This window comes from Phalacrocorax carbo, chromosome 3 (assembly GCF_963921805.1).
Source record: "Phalacrocorax carbo chromosome 3, bPhaCar2.1, whole genome shotgun sequence".
Classification (NCBI taxonomy): Eukaryota; Metazoa; Chordata; class Aves; order Suliformes; family Phalacrocoracidae; genus Phalacrocorax; species Phalacrocorax carbo.
Window position 1 is genome coordinate 19,744,892 of NC_087515.1, and position 22,366 is coordinate 19,767,257.

The window sequence follows — 22,366 nt, forward strand, 5'->3', positions numbered from 1 at the left end:
CAAGTTCATTGAGTTGGATTTTATTCCTCTGGATTTCACTTGTTGTAGAAGGCAGAATCATAGTTTTAGCTTTCAAACCTGTAACAAGTTTGCTGTGTACTTAATGCGTTGTATTTAAATTCAGTAGAATTTCACAGTAAGCCTGGCCATTGTCAAATATATCTCATGTGATCAAACAGCAGTTTATGCATCTTGAGCCTATTCTCTTCTTCACTGTGTGTTTCTTTGGAGCGAGAATGGCTATAATAGCTTCATCAAAAACAGTCTTCAGTCCTTTCTGTGTTAAAGCTGAACACTCCACATAGCAGTAGGCTCCTATCTGTCAAGAAAATAAGTTAATTCAATAGCAATATATTTCAGCTGTTCAGTTCTATCCATCCACTTCGGCATTGTTTTTTTTTCTACAATGACATCACAATGTGTGGCTGTGCTCTAGAATAGTTATCTGCATATGCATCCCCCTGCAGGAGAAAAGATGATTTGTCTTTTGGCCAAAGATCTGGAATGTATTTGTTGGTTTGGTTTATAAAGGAAGCATATCAAATAAGTTCTTTGGATTGGCAGTGGGGTCCTACGGTATTTTTGATAATTAAACGGCAAAAAAAGAATTACATAACCAATTTATGTTTCAAAAATAAGACTTGGTAAGTAAGTGTCCTGATAAGCATTATCCATGTGGTGTGTTAAAATGGTAGTATAGCATTCTCAAATAATTTCTATAAGATGCTTCCAACATTTTGCTTGAGCAGGAGAGGGCCATTCCAACCTCAACCACTCTGTGATTTTAATTCTCTCTGACTAATGCTTATATAGTTTTTACAAGTGTCTACACAGAAATTTAGAACTAAGAGGGAAGTGCTATTACACAGGTCTGCTTTTTAGCTATATTCAACAATGTAAGTAAGTACTGTTAACTGGTAACCAGTCATAAGGTTTCATACGTTGACTGGTAAAATAAATGGGCAAAGTGGTAAAAAGAAAAAGTAATTTGGAAAGAGGATTTTTTGCTTCTTTGCTACTTGGTTTCATTTAGGAGTATCCAGTTTACCTCTTTTGCTAACTTCTGTCCTTGCTCCACAGATATGGGCTTCTCCTTCATATCATTCAGTCTTGCCAGAGTTTTTGGGTCATCACGAAGATCAATCTAGCAAGAAAGATTGCAGTCATGTTGGAATACTTTTCCTAAACAAAAGTCAGCAGGCTATATGATACCCTCTTTTTAAAGCAGAATTATTTACTTAATGGAGTATTACATGTATAAGAATGGAGTCATGTCATGTTTCAGATTGTGGACCTTTCCCAGTCCAAAAGCCCTGGAAACTAAAGCTGTGAACTACTGCCTTTAATCTAGAAGGAACAAATGTTTACTCTGAAATTCAGCTCTTCAATGAGATGTGATCATCTCAGAATATCAGAATGTATATCCAGCAGTGGCAGAAAGATTAACCCAAACACAGTACCAACATGTGATTCACTTTCTGATTGAAGCCCAGTCCACTGGCTGCAAGAAGCAAGAGGAAATTCACTGAATCACAGAATGGTTTCGGTTGGAAGGGACCTTAAAGACCATCTAGTTCCAACCCCCTGGCCACTGGTAGGGACATCTTCCACTAGACCAGGTTGCTCAAAGCCCCATCCAACCTGGCCTTGAACACTTCCAGTGATGGCGCATCCACAACTTCTCTGGGCAACCTGTTCCAGTGCCTCACCACCCTCATAGTGAAGAATTTCTTCCATATATCTGATCTAAATCTACCCTCTTTCAGTTTAAAACCATTATCCCTTGTCTGTCACAACATTCCCTTATAAGAAGTCCCTCTCCAGCTTTCTTTTAGGCCCCCTTCAGGTACTGGAAGGCTGCTATAAGGTCTCCCTGGAACCTTCTCTTCCCCAGGCTGAACAACCCCAACTCTCTCAGCCTGCCCTCGTAGGAGAGGTGCCCTCGGATCATCTTTGTGGCCCTCCTCTAGACTGGCTCCAAGAGGTCCACGTCCATCTTATGTTGGGGGCCCCAGAGCTGACTGCAGTAGTCCAGGTGGAGTCTCATGAGGAGCGAAGTAGAGGGGGAGAATCACCTCCCTTGACCTGCTGGTCACGATTCTTTTGACACAGCCCGGATACATTTGGCTTTCGGGGCTGCAAGTGCACATTGCCAGCTCATATTGAACTTCTTGTCAACCAACACCCCCAAGTTCTCCTCAGGGCTGCTCTCGATCCATTTTCTGTCCAGCCTGAATTTGTGCTTGGGGTTGCCCCCACCCATGTGCAGGACCTTGCACTTGGCCTTGTTGAACATCATGAGGTTCACAGGGACCCACCTCTCAAGCCTGCCACGGTCCCTCTGGATAGCATCCCTTCACTCCAGTGTGTCAACCACACTGCACAGCTTGGTGTCACTAGCAAACATGCTGAGGGTGCACTCAATCCCACTGTCCATGTCACTGACAAAGATGTTAAACACCACCAGTCTCAATACTGACCCCTGAGGAACGTTACTGGTCTCCACTTGGACATCAAGTTGTTGACCACAACTCTCTGAGTGCAACCATCTAGCCCATTCCTTATCTATTGAGTGGTCCATTGTCAAATCCATGTCTGTCCAATTTAGAGACAAAGATGTCATGTGGGACAGTGTCAAATTCTTTGCACAAATCCAGGTAGATGATGTCAGTTGCTCTTCCCTTATCCACCAATGCTGTAACCCCATTGCAGAAGGGCACCAAATTTGTCAGGCACAATTTGCCCTTAGTGAAGCCATGTTGGCTGTCACCAAACACCTCCTTGTTTTCCATGTGCCTTAGCACAGTTTCCATGAGGACCTGCTCCATGATCTCGCTGGGCACAGAGGTGAGACTGACCGGCCTGTAGTTCCCCAGGTCTTCCTTTTTCCTGTTTTTAAAAATGGGGGTTATGTTTCCCCTTTTCCAGTCAGTGGGAACTTCATTGGACTGCCACTTCTCAAATAAGAGAGACAGTGGCTTACCAACTTCATCTGCCAGTTCCCTCAGGACCTGCGGATGCATCTCATCAGGTCCCAGGACTTGTGCACCTTCAGGTTCCTCAGATGGTCTCAAACCTGATCTTCTACAGTGGGTGGTTCTTCATTCTCCCAGTCCCTGCCCTTTGCCTTCTGTGACTTGGGCAGTGTGGCTTGAGCACTCGCTGGTGAAGACTGTTGCAAAAAAGTAATTGAGTACCTCAATCTTTTCCATATCCCAGGTAACCAGGACTCTTGTTTCCTTCCAGAGAGGGCCCACAATTTCCCTAGTCTTCCTTTTATCACCAGCATGCCTATAGAAGCTTTCCTTGTTGCTCTTGATGTCTCTGGCCAGATTTAATTCTATCACGGCTTTAGCCTTCCTAACCTTAGCCCTGGCTGCTTGGACAATTTCTCTGTACTCCCCCCCAGGCTACCTGTCCTTGTTTCACCCTCTGTAGGCTTCCTTTTTGTGTTTGAGTCTGTCCAAGAGCTCCTTGTTCATCCATGCAGGCCTCCTCTCTGTCTCACTTCTCCCCTTGCTCCTTTGCTTCAGCAGGTAGCTGAAGACCCAATAGCTGTAGACCCAAGTAATTCCAGTAACATGGGTATGAACAGACAATTTTATTCTGTAAGTCCCATGACTTTACAGAAGGTCACACGGAGACATGCGGCCAATCTTGCCACCCTGTTTACAGTGCATGTATTTTAACAAAATGGAGGTAGCTCATTAAAGAACGACACAGATCTAGGTTTTTCTGCCACTTGTTAGGGTCGCTTCTCCAGAGCCAGAGGAGATGCTGCTCAGGTCCTGTCAGGCCTGAACTTGCAGCCCAAAGAAAAGGCACCATACAATGATTTGAATTGTTTAAATAAATTAGAACAGAAACAGATATACCTGTGTTCCTACTAGTAAAAAGGGAACATTAGGTGCATATTCCTTCAACTCCGGTACCCACTCTTCCTTCACATTTTGAAATGAAGCAGGGTTTACCACTGAGAAGCAGATAAGGAAGACATCGGTCATAGGATAAGATAAAGGTCTCAGACGATCATAGTCTTCCTGAGAAAGAAAAATTCTGTTATCTGCAATATTAAATTGTTGCTTTTATTACGTTAACTCTAAGTTATATTCAGAAACTGTATTCATATTTCAGGAATTTTGTTGACGCAAACTTTCTGAATGTTTACAACTATGCCAAGCTAGTTAGTGTGGCTGTCAGAGCAAAATCTGCCTATCAGGGTAACTATATGTGAATATAAACATTTTGAAAACTGCTAATACTGATAGAAACTTACTTCCATATGACAACATACAGAAGACTGCCCTTTGAAAAGTTTTCACTTAAAGAACAAAAAAAAGCTTGTGGTTCAAACATACTTGCAGATCAAAGGTTAGCGTTTGTTTGACCAAAGAGAAGTAAGCAGATATGACTGCTATAGAGCTGTTCAGGTTATACAAAGCTAGGCTAGATGAAGGCTCTTTAATGCACTTAAATGTTCTCTTTTGGATCATATGTAGAGGTGATATTCAAGGCCCTCCTTAGAGCTTTCTTTCTGACTCTTAGAAACCTTACTGTATTGTTGCTAGTGATCAGGGCAGACAAAGTAAGGATTGGAGGGTCCTCTTCTGTCCAGACTGTGCTTTCTGTAAGAAAGCCCAGCAAAAAGTGGGAAGGAACAGAAATTAAGGATCAAGAACACTATCACGGGGACATTAATGCTCTTTTTGGGGGGAAGTTAGTGTGAAAAGATTATTACTTGGGTCATTTAGAGCCACAGCATTTAAAGCCACCAGTCCTACCGCCAGGGCATACAGTACTGTGGCAACAGAGGTACCTAGAAGCAATGTCCCTAGCAAAACAGACAGTGGATTTTGCTATATTTTTTAGCTAAGAGCAGGAGGGAACATGCGCCAGCCTCTCTCTGCAAGGCTTCCTTTGGTCTATGGCAGTGAACCAATGCCTTACCATTCCTACCCTAGGCTTTTTTTTTTTGGCCATATATAACTAAGACTGAGCATTGCAGAGACAGTGAACAATGCTGGTCTCTTCCACACCAGTTTATTACGGCTGCCACAGCAGCCTCCATGCTCCCTGTCTTAATTATATCTCACAAATATTGGAATGATTTGTTCATTAAATGTAGAGACAGAAATGTAATTCAACTCCATGTTTGAAACGAGCCAGAAAATTATATTTTTGTTTCTTTGGCAACAGTCACATTACTAGATTATTAACCTATAGTTACACCCTCAAGAAAGCCCTTCATTGATTGTTATGTTTTAAAGATGGTGTCACTAGAATTTCAGAAAACATGTGAGAACTTCCTCAGAACAGTTTCTGCAGGACCCACCTTTTCATTTGGAAGTCAACAGCTATGGGACAAGGGCCGTTATCCTCATAATGACATGGAGAAAAGACAAGCACTGGATGAGATTCTGCATTAGCGAGGAGGTGACCATTGGCTAATACTCTTCAGTGTCTATTTACACAATATTCTTATTTGTAATCAGCATTCTCATGTGCCATATTCATTATACACTCTACTGCCAGTCTTGTATACAGTACAGTTTTGTCAATACGCTAGAGCATGCTTAGCTGTAAACATGGGCTCCCAATTTCATAACCACAGTAACTGACACTGCTGCAAAACTTCAACATTCGGCAGGCTTTTTTGAAGATCATTTGTTTCCCGGCTAGCGTCAAGCTCCTATCCTGATGTAAAAGAAAAAAACAGTAACCATGTCTTTTCCACATCTGTGGACACTCATCATAGAAAGTAGGAATAACCTTAAGAGTATCAAACATTGCAACAGAAACCTGAAACTATTTGACATTCAATTCTTTTTTTAAGCATGGATTTTACGTTTCACTTTCACTACTGAAGATAGTTAGATCCTGCTCAGGGTTGCCACTTTCTTTTCTGGGGTGGAGATCAAAATCCTAAAAGAAGCTTCCCAACTGCAAATTACACTGGTCCCTGGAGTACAAAATCTGCATACAAGAACACGCAGGCAGATCTGTCAGCTGCTCTCAAATTCAGCTCTACTAAATTCATATGTAGGGTATTACTGATTAGGTTTTCTTAAAAAAAAAAATCTAGTTTAAAGTCATAATTTGTTCCTACCACCAAAGAGCTGCCTTCACTACACTGAACATTTTCTAAAAATCTCACGTCTGGGTTACAATAACTAGAATACTGTCTGCATTAAATGCTGGAACAGATAAAACATTTCACTGTCACCAGAAATTACTGTTAGTCCATTGGCCTTAAAATATCTCTTTAGTTAATGCATTTCAAATTACAGCTGGACCTTTTATTCATAGCAAATACTAATCATTTTCTGATTTCAAAGCTGAGTTACATTTGCATGGTTTACTTCAAAGCTCTCCTATTTAGTTTACCTTTTTAAATCCCATTGGATACAAATCCATTACACATTTACAATCCATTGTACATTTAGCCACATCTTGGTACTGCACCTTATTTGCCACGTATTCATCAGCAGTCATATGGGAGTGAGAAATGTTACTGCCTTTTAAGGCACATGCATTGCTGAGCTCCTTTCCTACCCCTGCATCTATTTATATGCCTTTTGATTTATACCCTGTCCCATCTGCACTGGGCAAGCTGTGGGTCCATTCTGTGTAATTAAGAAGTTAAACTGAAGGCAAGTACAGTATGATTGGATACATCATGTACCGTGGCCAAAGATATATGTGGTATTCACTACAGTGACTTCACTGTGTTTACACTTACTTAAATTAACAGAGAATTTTGCTATACCCACCAATCCTGCTGCTTGAAACAAGTTACTGCTTTCAGGCTCTCCTTTAAACCTTGTCTGTGCCATGAAAATTAGGTTTGTATTGATACTAATAATGGCAGGTAATTCTAATAAAGCCTTCCACCACTTGATTAGGCTGGTCCTGGGTGCTCCTAAGAGAGACCCTGGCTTAAATGTTACCAGCATCTAGTAGGCCATCTGTGCTCAAAGGCTCCTTCTGCTCCCCAATAGCCCCTCAGAAACAGAAATCAAACCTGAAAATTTTCTCTGATATATTGGGCCTAAATAACTGCTGCACTTGATAAAAGAATCTGAAATACCAAATGAATTTAGACTGAATATTACATAAGGCTGGAAAAATCTGATTGCTTCAACTATAACTTATTTCCTGAATCTAGTGTAAGGGAAATAAATGTGGTGTATTCTAAAATTAAATGCAATGGCAAAATCTAATTATACTAGCCAGTCAACTTAAATTCCAATTTGAGTGCGTGTACACACCACACTGTACAGCAATTAGACTTCCAACCTAATTGGGGGAGGCTCCGTGTGTATATTTAGGCATTTAAAATATTTAAAGAATTTAACTGGAATATTTTAAGAATATTAACAAAATGGGCAAGAAAGACACTAAGGATCAAAATATGCAGTATAAGCCTCAAAAACTCCAGGATATAGCAGTGAAATGACTCATTTGCCAATATACTCTGGACTTTAAAACAAAATTGTTCACTGTTTGCTGAGGCAGATGAATACAGATAGAAAAACAAGCTGAAAGTATGAGAGTTGTAACTTTAAACAAATTGGATGCAAATGTGTTGGCTTAATTAATGTTATATGGAACTGTGATCCCTATAAAAGATACCACATTACAGCAGGACCATCCATCATTTATGTAGTATCTCTCTAGTAATCCAGGACAGCTGCCAGTACAGAACAGGCATGGGAAAGGAGATGAGATGGAGTAACTAATTACTTGACTTGGCTTCTCAGCTACAAGCTGGGAAGGACTGTTTGGGTTTTTTGTTGTGTTTTGTTTTTAGGAGGGAAGAATACAAAATCCTACTTCTACAATTTTCATTTCGCCCTAGTTTTGATATTCTGCAGGTAAGTCTGGCATTGCCTTTATCTTAGCTCCTTAAAAAAATCTCTACGTACCTTATTCCATGTTACAGTACCTAATAATCTGCCTCTGAGATTTTCTGCTGCCTTGTACTTGAATACTGAATCACTGGTTTTCACTGTATTTTGGATGTTCGGGTGGATTTGTTTTAACATGTCCAAAATTTGGCTATTTCTTTTCCTGACATTTACCTGCTCAAAAACAGAGTCCTTGAGGAACTTTTTTTATGCAGATTAGAGAATGGTATTGCAGTTCTGCAGCATTATATTCTTCTTCATTTCAAAGGTTTCCACAGACTAAAAGCAGAATGCAGTGCCATATTTCAAGTTGTACAGTTAATTTTGAACTAATACTTTTGCCCAATTCCACAGGTATCAGCTGAGACATAGTTAAAACCACACAAACTGTATTCCTAACTCTGCCACTGACACAATATATAGCCCTGAGCAAGTTATTATGCTCTCTCTACTTGCGTCTCCCCATCCATAGGGGTTTGCTAGCTTAATAATGCATTAGTCTTTGCAAAGCACTCCAAAAGCCTTCAGTGTACATAGCTTATGTGCAATGGGATATATTTTAAAAAAATAAACTAAGACAAAGGGAAATCTAGTAATTTCGGGACAACCTTCTTGACTGACAAAAAGCATTATTTCCTTGTATTTATTTAAAAACTAAAGAGGTGCAGGCATACTGAGATCCCATAGTATTAGAGCCCCTGTAGCTCCCCTGTTTTACGGTATCATGTTCCTCCCTGCCCAGGTTAATGTGATAGGGACAGAGGTCCTTACCCCTCTCTCAGTAATGTGAGGCCACAGGCCTCTTTTCTCCTCTGGAAAGGTATTAGGGTGTCTATCCAATTTGGAGAGGAAAGGCAATTAGAGGAGTCACCTTTGCAGTCAATACCTTCCCAAGCCTTGACCGAGACCTTTCCCTCATAAATCCCTACCTCTCAGATCAGCTGTTACAGGTAGCTAAGATGTTAACCCAGAGCTGTTTGTTTGACTCTTTTCCCTTGCAAATATGAGGGCTAGCATCTTTAGGCAAATAGGAGAAACTAAATTCTGGTATGTCATTAACATTGTGGCAGGAGCCCTGAGCAAGGTACATGTGCCATGCTTATTGTTTTATCCAGGCCCGGTGTTTTGTACTCTGACGGAACCGAAGTAGTTAATGATTTTATGTGTTTTGCATCTTAGGAAGGAGATTTTAACAATACATCTCCAGTTATATCATCCTGACATACTCTTATAAACAAAAGGATAAGCCTGTTTCTTTTCTACTCTGAGAAGGTATAAATTGGATGATAGAACAAAATAAAGCTTGCACCACTGGAAAGAAAACTGGAGCTCAACAACTCTAGGTTTGTGCTCTCTGTGTTAGCAACCATCTGTTGCTTTCACAGCTTACAACAGCAATCATAAGAGGAGGTTCTCACTCCCAACCATCTGTTTTTAGAGGGGAAGCCAAAAATAGGCATCAGGCAGAGTTGCTAGAGGAATCCAACCTTCATGCAGTGAAGGGTAATCACTACTGCTGCTCCAAGGGTCTCAGTGAGGCACACATATGTAACTAGCTGGCTTCTATAGAGCAAAATCCCAGCTAAAAGTCCAAGTTCTAACCCACTTCCTAGTAGGGCTTGGTAACGGCAGTCAAAAGTCCTCTCTCAATATGAATTGCCATGCTTCAGTTTTTGAAGTGCATTTCAAAGCTGTCCTTCAAGACTGCATTTTTCATAGTTTTCCTCCCTGAAAATAAATTTCCATTTCAAAAGGCCCCTGTAATATTTCACAAAACGTAACAAGTGAACCAAAGCAACTGTTGTATCTAACATGTGCCCCAGGGACTTAGTAAGAGCTCATAGTTACCCCACTGGACACATCCTGCCATCTCCCCCAGATTATTTGGAATTAAAGGCTGATCTGCAGCTTTGCCATAAGCACCAGGCAAAGCCTCCTGAGAGCAACTGCCTACTCCAGAAGCACACCAGGAAACAAGACTTCACCCTGCTGAATCACCCTGCGGTTTCTGATTCTATGAGATGCTTGGGTGGGGGAGGAGAGAGAAGGAAGTGGTCTGTACTGCCCCATGCCAAGCACAAATTGCTTCCCTGGCTAAAAAAAAACTCAGAATTTTTTCAGTCTGGGCTGCATAACACTGTAACCCTTTGCAAGGAAGTAGAGTAGAGTGTCCCCAGGACACTGGCTTCCTGGCACTGCCACTCACAAGGCACCACTAATGCAGGACCATTTCGTAAGTGGCAATTTGGACTGACACAGCATTGCCATAAAACATCTGCTTGTCCAATTCTCCAACCTAAGCCCTGTTATGCCGATCTCTACGTTTGGTTTTTCAGTCGCCTATATCTGCAGCCACTAGCTTCTGAACACGCAAAGCAAGATTTGGTGATTACTCCTTGGCTGCAGGGGAAAAGTGCACTACAGACCCTCTGACTCTTCACAGACTTCTGGGGACACAGCTTGCATTGCTAAAGCAAGCAGAACTGTCCTTTTGCAGCTTATTCGCACAGGTTTCCTAGGGAGTGCAAAAAGCTGACGATTCGGGCCCCATCATCTATTTTTAATTTACAGAAAAGACTGCAAGAATGCAGGGTAAGTGCTCTTCCATTGTATTCTAAAAATTAAGTAAGCTGATCTAAGTCCATCTCTAAATTCCTGTGAGGAGGACTGTTCAAAGGAGGTATGAATTATACATTGAAAAAGCCCAGGGTTTGTGAATTACAATTTTTTTTTTTTACAAAACTTCCCTCCTGGCATATTTGAGGACTGTGCAGCTGCTTACAGGTCTGAAAAGATTTTCTTTATAGATAGAAATAACTAGCTGGAAGATGGAGCCTAGTAAGATGGACTTTAGAGCATTAGAGACAAGAAGGACAGAATTTTCCTTTAATTTTACACAAAATTGGCTTCACATGATCAGAATTGATCCCAGTCATAATGTGAGATTAAATGTTGTCCAAATCCTACATCTTGCCATGTGGTGATGCTAAAGTATTTTCCTAGACGGTCTCAACAGAACACTCCCTCTCTCCTCTCCATCACCACAGGAACTTTAACTTGCAGGCTTCTTCACGGTTTTCAAGTGTAAGTCCCTGAATTTTCTCTGTAGGACTTATTTTAGTGTCTGTAACAACAGTACACGGATTCAACTGACTGCAAGCAGTATCGGCAAGCACAGTTTCACTTAAATACCTTATACCAGTTGCTTATCCACCGTGGAGCTCCTAAGTGGCAGAGTAAATGCCATGGACAAGCCCTTTCACCCCTTACCCATGAGAAATCACGAGGCTGCAGTGCGTTCCTGCGCCAGTTCCTTTCTCACTGTCAGTGACCTTATGAACAGTACTGTTCCCACACAGGATTTCCACTTTCTCCAGGAAATTATTTCACCCCAGTTTTGGTGACTGCAGCCATGAACAATCAGGATTTTCTATTCTTTCAGATATGGGCAATCAAAGGAGACAAAAAAAGAATCACCCTGGTCAGATCCTCTGCAGAACCTGCTCTTTGGAAAGATGGGTTCTTTCACTTCATTTTTACAGAAGAATATGACCATCAATAAATCTGTTCTCACAGGGAAAATAGACTATGGAATAGAAATGGTTTAATACAGCTATCCATATCATATTGGGCACATCTTTTCATTTACTAACTTTATAAATCCTGCCCAGACAAGAAAGACTGATCAGTTAGGTGTCCCATTCCCTTTCACTTTTTACAAATAAACACCAAAAGCATGTTCTTCAGTTCAGTGTTGAGCATCAGCTTTGTGAGATAGATGACTAAGCCTTCACACTGAATCCTCAAGATTAATTCCCATCATGCAACTTCTCAGAAGACGAAGTGCCGGAGTACTGGTGCCATCATGTGCACACTGAACAAACACATCTCAGTGGAAGAGTTTCTGGAATTAAAGGAGTTCCTAAGAGTCTTCTGCACCTCGTTTTATGTCAAGTCCCGATTTGTCAGGGCTAACAGCTTCCATTGAAGAACATGGTAAAACACTCGATTTCACTGCAGCAGATGTTAAGGCAGTTGAAAAACTGCCTACGGTTTTTCTTTCTGAAGTGAGGAATATGTAAGCCATCTCATTGCCCAAGGCTGGGCTATGTTGGTTGTAACTAAAGATGCAGCCCAGGTCACGCCTGCCATCCATCCCTTATTGACTCCACCACTGCATCCCAACTGGATATCAGACCAACAAGGAACTAGCATTAAGTCCTACAGATGATCTTTTAGTATTCATGGCTACATGTAATTTAAAGCGCAAGCTGCCTGAGGCTCTTTCAGTCTGTCTTATTCATCTGAAGCAGCAAGCTCACCTAGGATGCTGATAGACGTTCCTTTGCTCTGGAGAATAATGCTGCCACCTGCACTTTTATACACACACCAGCAAGTGCCAGCCATCGCAAAGAATTATTGCACATGTGCCACAACATGGATGCAGCACAGAGCAGAATTAAAACAGACTGAGGACAGCAGCCGCTAACATGTCAAATGATGCGACCTCCCCAGAACTGCTGAAAGTGCCATCTTAACACAAATCATCCAGCCACCAGTCCAAATCAACAGTCTGCTTATAAAACCACAGAACAGAGTGGTAAAAAGATGCAACTCCCCTCCTCTCTGCTGTCATGTTGCATTTTCTCTAATTAGAGGCAGGGCAGTTTTGTTAGAAATTTAACTGCTAATTTGGAAGTTTAAAAAAAAAAGTCCTGAAGCTCTGTCCCAAAGCATCCATTTTAGTAAAGCTGGATTTTATAATTCCCAATAAAACTGCAGGATTTGGAATCAGTGTGCTTTATATTATTTCTTAAAGCCCAGGTTCATGATCACATAAAGAAAAATCACATCCTGTTCACCTTTAAAGGAAAGATAAATTTCTAGTCCTCCACAGACATAGAGAAAACTTGAATACATGAAGCCCAAAGGCTTAAAGAAAACCCACATCTAGCAAAGGGCAAAAGAGAAAGTCTTAAAACATTTTGATTCCCTAGGTTTTTCAGGTAGTGGCGCCTGTGGATAGGAATAGCTGACTCATCATTTTGTATGCCTGGGACTGACAAAACCTCAGTATTGCTGAAGTTAAGTTTTACGTCTACTTCGTCCATGTGTTCTCAATAAAGGAATTGGAACAAAGCTTACTGAAATCAGCAAGAGAGTGCCTGCTAGCACAGGGCTTTGGATCAGACCCTAACACATGCTGTAAGCCCTTTTGCATTATACGTCTGCACTATAGAGCCAGTACTCTAGGCTAAATTATATTTACTTTGTTTTAAGATGTAGTTTAGAGGATGAATCAGAAGTGAGGCTATAAATGAAAAATAGTGCATTTTTTATACTTTTTGTATTTACCAAAATATAAAGAGCTCTTTGCAAAGGCAACAGATTTCCATCAAAAAGTCTGACCGGCTGAACATTCCCAGGGTCTCCTACATTCTCTATCAGAAAGACTCTGCCAGCTCCTGCCACCTTACCCAGCTGTCCCATTCCCTCATCTTGCCTCCCGTGATACTGCTGTACAGTACACGATACTCAAATGAGCAAGTGCAGGTGCATACCTCATCTTAAAATGAAGTCAGGATGTAAGAGGATATGCAAAAACATTCTTCTGGAAGAGCAATAATTATTGCTTATATTCAATGTTGCCTTTTTAGCTGGTGATGTTTGAATAGCATTGAAAGATGTCACTGTACCTCAAAGAACTTTTAAATGAGTAAAATTCAGACAAAACTCTGTCACAAACTAAAGGATACCTACTGACTCTTAACCCAGGAAAAAGGGATTTTTACTTAACCACATAACCAAGGTTTAGGAAGAGTCTCTCTAGATCAGTAATCTTCATAAAAATGTGCTCTAGAATCATATCAAAAATAGAAGTTTCAAAGAACCTCTCAAACTTGGTTCGCTTCGGGTTCTTCACTTTGGTCTGCCATTAACTTACTGTTAATTTTGTGAAGACATTCTGGGTTTTCAAATATATCCCTTACATTTGATTTTAATATAACTCAGTGCCGCTATTCAGGTGGGCTGTGGGTCCTCCGACACTCTGAAAATGAAATGTAACTGTCTGAGTTTCCAACATATATTTAGTGAATGCTTTTGGGAACTCAGAGCAGCATCTCCCATCCTGAGACTCCCCATCTGGTGATAATGACACTTACCTATCTTTCTAGGAAAGCTATGATGCTTTCAAAGTGTGAGTCACAGCTCACAACGAGGCATTTGAATGTAAGCTTTACACTGGGATTATTATTGTTAGAAGGCCATTTTTAAAAGTGAATCTGAAGGTATGAGTCCCCTTCTTTTTAAAGGGAAAGCCTGTCTTTGCTTAACACATGTCTAGAGAACTCTCAACATAGAGATTTTAAGCTCAGGCACTTCACCTCCTTATTTTGCATTGAAAAACTTAAAATTTCAAAGGGAGAATCTAGGCACATTTTTATTTTATCTGCATACATCCAGCTGTTGCTGCAGAGCAGTTAAATCTACGTGGCTGGCAATATCCTGAAGCATGGAGCAGCTTCAGCGGAGGCTGAGTTATTCATAGGCCCGCACACCGACCATGAGCTCACAGCTTCCCAGCACCAGCTGCCAGCTCGGCTGGGACAATGTAAAGGGAGCGAGGGAAAACGCATGCAGGAGGAGGGAGGCGCAGAGCGGGACAGAAAGGGGACAGGATGTTAATAGCTAACATTTCATTTTCAGATCTGCCAAAATGACGTTACAGGTTTCGGTGTTTACAACTCTAAAGGGTGGCTTTGCATTGTGTGAGAGCGCGCTTGCATGTTGCCGGCTTCATTTGGCACTACGGTTGCATGGTAGGTGTAACTCAGAAGGAGCAATGTGGTCTGAGGAGGGACATTTCTATTGCGTAAGAGACTAACCAAAATGATCAGCACCTGCCTCTCCTTTCAGTAGGATACTCAAGTGGGAGCTGCTAGACCAGGGCTACCTACCAAAGCTAAGACAAATAGTCAGCAAGGAGTACAAAGATTACTGCTATTTCTTGTTTTATTTATAGCAACCACCGCAAGTTTGGTGACCATCCATTTTAATAACCATACCTCCACCGCCCTCTTTCCCACAGGCATATTCACAGTTATAACCATTTGTTTTCACACCTGGCCTTGATGCAGGCACTGATCTTGCTAATATTTGAGTTAGCTTTACGTACTTCAGCAGCCCAACCAACTTTAATATTAAATTGCTTTTAACATCAGGGCCTCTGTTACAACTGAAAAATCAGTGTATCTCAATTAAGATGGCTGCGGCTGCAACCAGAGTAGCTGTTGGTATCTGAGCTGAGAGACACCAAGAAGTGGTTTGCTCGGCTCTTGTGCTTAGCACGTTTTGTGGCTAGCTACTGTTTTGGTGACAGTTGAGAAGGCACCAAGAGCTTTACTGTATCAGACCTACAACTTGTCCTACACATATTAGGGCCTTTAATGCAGAGAAATATAAGCGGAAAGCCAAGGAACAGAGTTTACCTCAGTGTTGTCCAACCAGGCCACACTAGTATCACAACAGTTAAGTGATGCTGAGGGATATAAATGTTATTATTAGGCACTGCACAATAGTAAGATTCACTCTGCTTCTTCTGTACCTGGCTCTGCACTGCCCAGATACTGGCTTGGTGCCAAACCTGCACCAGACAGCCACGCTGTGCCTCAGCATGTCCCTTGCTAGGGCAGCAGGAGCAGCACAGGAACTGCTCCCACATCCTGACAGTCCTTCACAGCAAAGACAGAGGAGCAGAGCAAGGCTTCCACCTGTACGTGGTCAGCATAAACTGGAGGAAAGGGACACCATGAATGAAAACCCCACAGCAAAAGGGACTGAGAGGAAGATGGACCCAACTGCCATTTTAAGCAGCAGCCTTCAATATGGAGCAAAATCCCAAAGAGGTAACTCCTGCGTGTCCTCCACTTACCCTGATCATTTGGGACATGGCAAGAGGACACGCAGCACACCTCTTCCTTAGTGCTTACAGACATTTCTCCAAAAGTTTTAGTATCGTGAGAGTTGGCAGTATTATTTTTGGTATTATGGAGGATTAAAACGATAATCACTTGTCACTAGTCCAAAAGCACTCCAACACGGTGAAGTTAACAGACTGATGATGAAGCCACGGTTATCTTACCAGGCTGATTTTGCCATGTACCCCTGCTCAATGAAGAGTAGTACTGAGCGCAGTTAGTTTCCCAGAGCAAAAGAGCCTGCTGCAAAGCCAAAGGCATCCAAGCATCCGTATCACAAGCATCTGACATTTATAATTCAGTGCATTGATGCTCCCAGCTCCAGGCGATGTAGGTAGGTTCCATGGCTCTCATCTTCCTGGAGAAACCAGGACCCACTCCAGGCCCACCCAGTCTCAGCGCACAGCTATGTGCAACAAGGCTAAAAGGAGCTGCCGGCTCCACCTCTGGGAGGAATTGCTGGAGGAATGTCCTCTCGGACACCATCAGCACCGAATTCCCACCTGCCTCCCTGGCGCAGGAGCCTGCCTCCACAGCTGCAAACCCAAACGGGCTCCGAGAGCCTCCACTGCCCAGCAGCTGTACCAGCTATTTTCTGCTGAATCAGGGCCTCCGTACTTCCAGCCAGGGAAAAGCCTGCCTGAACTCACACACGCCCAAAGGGGGCAAGGTCTGTCTGCATATAAACTGAAGTTTGTCAATCACTAGTGGCATTTTTCCCTGCTATATATAACCTGGGGGAAAAAAATGGGATTTTAATAGATTTATTCTCAACCTACTTTAATCTCACAGATATGAGGCATTATGTCATCGGTATAGTTACTACATGTGATCCTGTGTGTGTTGCGAAGAAGCGAGCTAGAAATGAGTACTGGATGCCATGATCTCAAAAGCCTGCAACTCCTCTGCCAAAGAGAAGCCTTCACAAGTTGCTAAATACGTAACCACACAAGTTAAAGACCCACAGGCAGATAAATCAGTGTTTCAGGGTGACGAGCCTGCTCTGCGCCAGCTAGAAATCAAAAGGTCTTTAACACTTGCTCTGCTACGGTCTTCCTGCACAGATCTGGAGTAGGTCACTGTCTGAACCTCCATTTACCCCTCACTCCTCTTCCCCCCAAAATGAGATGTGTAGATTGTACCTATGTACTCTCTCCAGAGCTAGGCGTAAAAACACATGGAAGATTGTGAACGGCTTAGATACCACAGTGATCATGCACTGACAAGTTTTGATAAAATTATACTATCAGGCCAGTATTTTACAGTAAAACTATTTGGGGGTGACAGAATTAGAAGTAAAAGCACAGACATATGCTGGCACAGAAATCCCAACTTTGAGCCGCAAAGAATCTGAGCTGTACAGAAGTCTGTGCAAGCAGCAGGCATGCACCAGATGCAGCACACTGTTTCCTCAACACAGAGAAGGCACCATCAACTCATGCCTTTTCTGCTCTTTACTACCTATATTTACACTTTAAAGTAACCTTTCTGTTATCACACAGCTCTGGGAAGAGCTCTGCTCTCCAACGAAGCAGCTAAAAGAATGAAATTGCTGGACTGGCATCTTCACACAGACTCCCCACCTTAGTTGTACTGGATGTTGGGATGGGGCTCCCGTGGGCAGCCCCAGATGTCCACCAGCTCCACACACACGCTGAAGTGGGATGGAGATAATGGTAAAGATTTTATTAACACCACAGGTCTGACTAACAGTGGCGTTTTGCCAAGACCAGATATATCTGTAAAAATAGCTTCATTAAAACACCCTACGTGAGCTGAGGCTCCTCTGAATTAGGCCAACAAGATCTGGTCCTGGGTACATCAGAAACTGCTCTGTAATTCAAATGTAAGATATCAGCTTCTCAGAATTTGGGGGGGGGGGGGGGGGGGAGCTTACCTCAACTTTTTACAGGTTTGGATATACAATTTCACACTGAAAATTTTTTCTTAGTATAACAGGAATACCTTTGCTTGATGTTTGCTGCAAACTGGCCAGTTTACTGTACTAGCTTTTGAAGAGGCCAAAGGTCACTCGGTTTTGAACTCAGCACATTCAGGCAGGATGGGATACCACAAAGCCACCTTAGTTAAGGTTATAGAGCTAACAGCACACACTCCCATTAATAGTGACAATCCAGCACGAGCAGTTTGAGATGGCATCCACAAATAAGCTATGCATATGAACAGCAGTGCTAAGACTGCCTTCACATTCTCCAATGCTCATTATAAAAAAAGGAATAGTTGCATATTAACCAAATGCTTTATTTGCCTGAGCACTAGATCCTCATTGTGTAACCTATTTGAGCAACATTTCATAAGCTGTGTTTTGAACCAGTTGCTACTGAAAAGCAGGGCTATGACAGTAGTAAGAAATGCACTTAGTTGGCATAAGTTTGACTAGTTTGTGTTTACGTCAGTGAGACGACAATCATAAAGTCAGCCTTTTTGGGAAGCCTCACCCTTCAGGTATCAGCTTTCTGGAAATGGGGCTGTTCCCTATAATTCTTACGGAATTAATTTTATTACTGATTTCAGGCCTAACAAAGATATAAAAGACAGTTTAAACGCTGCTTCCCTTACTGAAGGCTGTATGCAGATCTAAAAAGGTACACAAATTTAGGCAGCAGTTGTTGAATTAAGTATAGGAGTAATGTGGTTAAAAGACATGGCTTCAGTCTACGCAAGTCCAGTGAGATAATCTTACTAGCTGCTCTTTACAACGAGGAAGCATGTCTGAGGTCATGTGAGACCAAAACACATGCTCACACTGCAAGAAGTTTTAACACAAGGAATACACAACTTTAAAAAACCCGTGCAGCATTTCCTTATACGCTCTGCACCTCCTCGGGAGATGCCGGCACCTCCCAGGGTCAGGCCCTTCACAAGACGATTTTGTTTCTGATACAGCATCTCCAGAGAGCTGGGAGTGCTTTAACCCTGGAGACTGTGCTCAGCCCACGGCTGGTGCCGTGCAAGTTAAGCTGACCAAGAAGCAACTTGAATAATGGAGCCCGTTAGTAGCCGCTACACCGGTGACCCCTCCAAACATCGAGCATTTTATCTGTCATTAAAGTTACTTGAGATACATGCTGACTTAGCATCTTTCCCAGCAGGCTGTAATAATCTTAACCAAATGAATCACTCGAATTGTCTAGGAGAGCAGAAGAAACCCAGGTTGTCGGAAAGGCAGCGGCTGAGAATTACGTTCTATGATTTTCCACCTTTAAGTCGAACAACTCTTTTTAGCTATTTATGAGCTGTAAAGCGTAAACAAGGCAAGCTGCGGCAGTCCGGGTCTCCATCCGACCTGACGCCTGGGAGGCAGCCGGTCCCCCCCGCTAAGGGAGGCACATTTCCTCCCCTCCGGAGGCCGGCGCGGGGCTGAGCCGGGGCGATGCCCGGCCGGAGCGCAGCCGGGACCGGGACCGGGACCGGGCACACCGCCGCCCCCCCCAGCGCCGGACCGGGCCGTGGCGCCCCGGCCGCAGCCCCCCCGCAACCGGCCACGCACCGCTAAAAATAAAGCTCGTCTCCACCCGCCCGCCCTCGGGAATAAGGGTTGGATCCATGGTTTTCTTTTAAAGCCGGTTTTTATCAACCGTTTGTCGTGTGATCTGTGTCCCGTCCCCAACCCCACCCCCCCGCACCCCCCCCCACCCCCGCCGCCTCTGAACCACCCAGCCCGGACCGCAGCCCCGCAAATAACTTCAGCGCCGGGAGCGCGGGGGGGCCGGGGGCACCGGGGGGCGGCGGGCAGCGCCCCGCACTCACCTGGCCGGCGGTGTCGTACAGCCCCAGCAGGTACTGCTTGCCCCCGACGGTAACGCTGACTGCGAGGAGGGAGAAAGACAGCGGGTGAAGAGGAGAAAGCCGGCGGGCGAGGGAGGGGGCAAACCCCGGCCGAGCCGCCCCACCCGCCAGGGTAAGGCCGGGGAGGGGGGGCGGCCGGGCCCGCCGCCCGCTCACCTGCGTAGTGGTCGAAGACGGTGGGCACGTACTCCTCGGGGAAGGCGTCGTTGGCGTAGCTCATCAGCAGGCACGTCTTGCCCACGGCGCCATCCCCCACCACCACGCACTTCAGCATGACCGCCGCGCTGCCATGGGCCATGGCCGGAGCCCGCCCTCATGGCCCCGCGGGCGCGCCCCGCCGCGCCGGGCCCCCCGCCATCGCCGCCGCCGCCGCCGCCGCTCAGCGGGCGCCCCCGCCGGCCCCCGCCGGGCGCGGCCCCCCCGCCATCCGCCGCCGCGCTGGGCCCGGCGGGAGCCGCCTTCCCCCGGCCGCGGCCCCGCCGCGCCGCGCAGGGGAAGCGCCCGCCGCCCCCCGCCCGCGCGCGGGGCCGGGCGGAGGCGGGGAGCGGCGCCCCCCGGGGGGCGGGGAGGGGCGCCCCACGCGTGGGCCGGCGGCGGCGAGGCGAGGCGGGCCGCCGGGGCTGCAGGGCTGGAGCCGGCGTGCGTGAGCGGCCGCTCGCCCCGGCCCCGCCGCCCGCACACGCACGCACAGCGGCGCCGGCTCTTCCCGGGGCGCGGGCAGCCTCCGCGAGTTACCCGGGCAGCTCCTGCCCCGCGAACGCACGGGGGGTCCTTAATTCTCCTGTGCTGGCCCCCCCAACCAACACCGCCCCCCCACCCCCCACCCCCCCATCGCCCTGTGCGTACAAAGGAAACTTCGGTCGCACCCTCTGGCATTAGCCCGTAACTGAGTCGGTAAGTATGAAAATAACCAACCGATTTCTGCACCGAGTTCATTGTCCTTGGGTCTGAAATTCAGGAGCGGGTGCATATGTAAGAACATGAACCTGTGTGGCTTAAACAGTCTCGAGTACCTACCTGAAAGGCTGAAGGGCTGACTGGAGGGCAAGAGCTAAAAAGAGTAAAAAGAGTAGATACTGCATGAAAAATGAGTGGAATCGTGCTCCCACTCACATTAACGGCAGAAATCCCACCATTCGGTGACACTTAGGTTTGCACCCTGGCAAGTTGTTTTCCAACTTCACATTTTCAAGTGGTGTGAAATACAGTTACAGGTCAGACAGAAACCAGTTGCCTTTTCTAGCCTGTATTTTTTGCAGGTTATGCTATAAGCCCCATCCAATTATGACAAAAAACGCACGCAACAGTGCAAACCACGAGGAGGCCTCTGTGTTGTATGGTTTGTTTCTATTTGATCTGACGTGCTTTAGGGAGAAAATAAATGCAAACCCACGTTGCACAAAGCTTATCTGAATATTCAAGAAAGCATGTTTGAGAATCAGGACAAAACAGAAAAGTTATTACTTCGCAAATTTTTCAGCTTAGTCAATCAAACTTTAATACCTTCAGACCATGGAGGGGAAAAACAGGACATCCAAGACTGTGGAGTCCAGTACTGCATGGAGTACTGTGTCCAGTTTTGGGCCCCCCAGTTTAAGAAGGACAGGGAACTGCTTCAGCAAGTCCAGCGGAGAGCTACCAAGATGATCAGGGGACTGGAACATCTCCCTTATGAGGAAAGGCTGAGAGACTTGGGTTTGTTCATCCTGGAGAAGAGAAGACTGAGGGGGGATCTCATCAATGCCTATAAACGTCTAAAGGGTGGGTGTCAGGACAGTGGGACTGGGCTCTTTGCAGTAGTGCCCAACGACAGGACGAGGGGCAATGGGCACAAGGTGGAACACAGGAAGTTCCAATTAAACATGAGAAAAAACTTCTTTCCTGTGAGGGTGCCAGAGCAGTGGAACAGGCTGCCCAGGGAGGCTGTGGAGTCTCCTTCCCTGGGGACGTTCAAAACCAGCCTGGACACGTTCCTGTGCCCCCTGCTCTAGGTGTCCCTGCTCAAGCAGGGGGGGTTGGATAAGATGATCTCCAGAGGTCCCTTCCAACCCCTACCATCCTGTGATTCTGTGAAGACCGCTCTGCTGCCATCTCCTCCTGATTCATCCAGAAAGCATCAAGCCAGACCCATGAGCAGACAGGGGTTATGCCCTAGTGTTATGCCAGGAGGTATTTCCTCAGCCCTCTGGAAAATGCCAGCTATAACAGAAAGCTGGATTTGCCAAGAAGTCAGTGGGCAGCCAGCGCAGGACTTGCCACACAGGTGTCCCAGAGAGCAACTTTGCCTAACAAGCAGACAGGTCCTGCGCAAGCAGCTATTTTGGGATGGGTTTTGGGACTAGGTCCAGGAAAACTGCTTTGCGGTGATCTGACCCATGCTACCTGGGATTGGAGGTTCCCGGGTGCCCACGAGGGAGTTGAAAGCACGCAAATACTCAGTGGCCCAGGTGACATCCACTTTCTTTTTGCTGTACTTGCTGATATATATGTTCAGGAGCGAGTGCCCAGCACCTGCAGCCCTGGGCAACAGCACCCCAGGTCGCCGCCTGCGCATTCAATGTGAAGTACACTTCCTCCAGTCTGCTGCTTGCTTAATTGCTAGTGTTGCTTCTCAAATCCTGTAAACATCATTCTGAACTTGCACAATCTCAGCCAAATGATTCTCATCCA

The 22,366-nt window shown here is 44.9% G+C and overlaps 1 protein-coding gene and 1 long non-coding RNA gene across 5 annotated transcripts in view; one reads left to right on the plus strand and one right to left on the minus strand.

Annotated features, from left to right (window-relative positions):
• Positions 1 to 108: 108 nt before the first annotated feature.
• Positions 109 to 20,298, minus strand: RHOQ (ras homolog family member Q). 2 transcript variants are annotated; one of them, XM_064446066.1, is made up of 5 exons: positions 19,853 to 20,298; positions 19,658 to 19,716; positions 3,876 to 4,040; positions 1,049 to 1,144; positions 109 to 315 (listed from the first exon to the last, which is right to left on the minus strand). In XM_064446066.1, exons 1-5 carry the CDS (start codon positions 19,992 to 19,994, stop codon positions 283 to 285), a joined length of 495 nt encoding a protein of 164 aa, XP_064302136.1. In that variant the 5' UTR covers positions 19,995 to 20,298; the 3' UTR covers positions 109 to 282. The 2 variants fall into 2 exon arrangements, with proteins under 2 accessions (XP_064302136.1, XP_064302135.1); XM_064446065.1 differs by having other exon boundaries at positions 109 to 319; positions 19,853 to 20,096.
• The window catches only part of LOC135312459 (uncharacterized), a 14,211-nt gene continuing 11,431 nt past the window's right edge, over positions 19,587 to 22,366 (plus strand). For 2 of the 3 annotated variants that reach the window (XR_010371996.1, XR_010371995.1), the window contains exon 1: positions 20,008 to 20,590. This is a non-coding gene — a long non-coding RNA (uncharacterized LOC135312459). Of the gene's footprint in view, positions 19,809 to 20,007; positions 20,591 to 22,366 lie in introns of those variants that run through there. The other variant, XR_010371997.1, reaches the window with a different exon arrangement.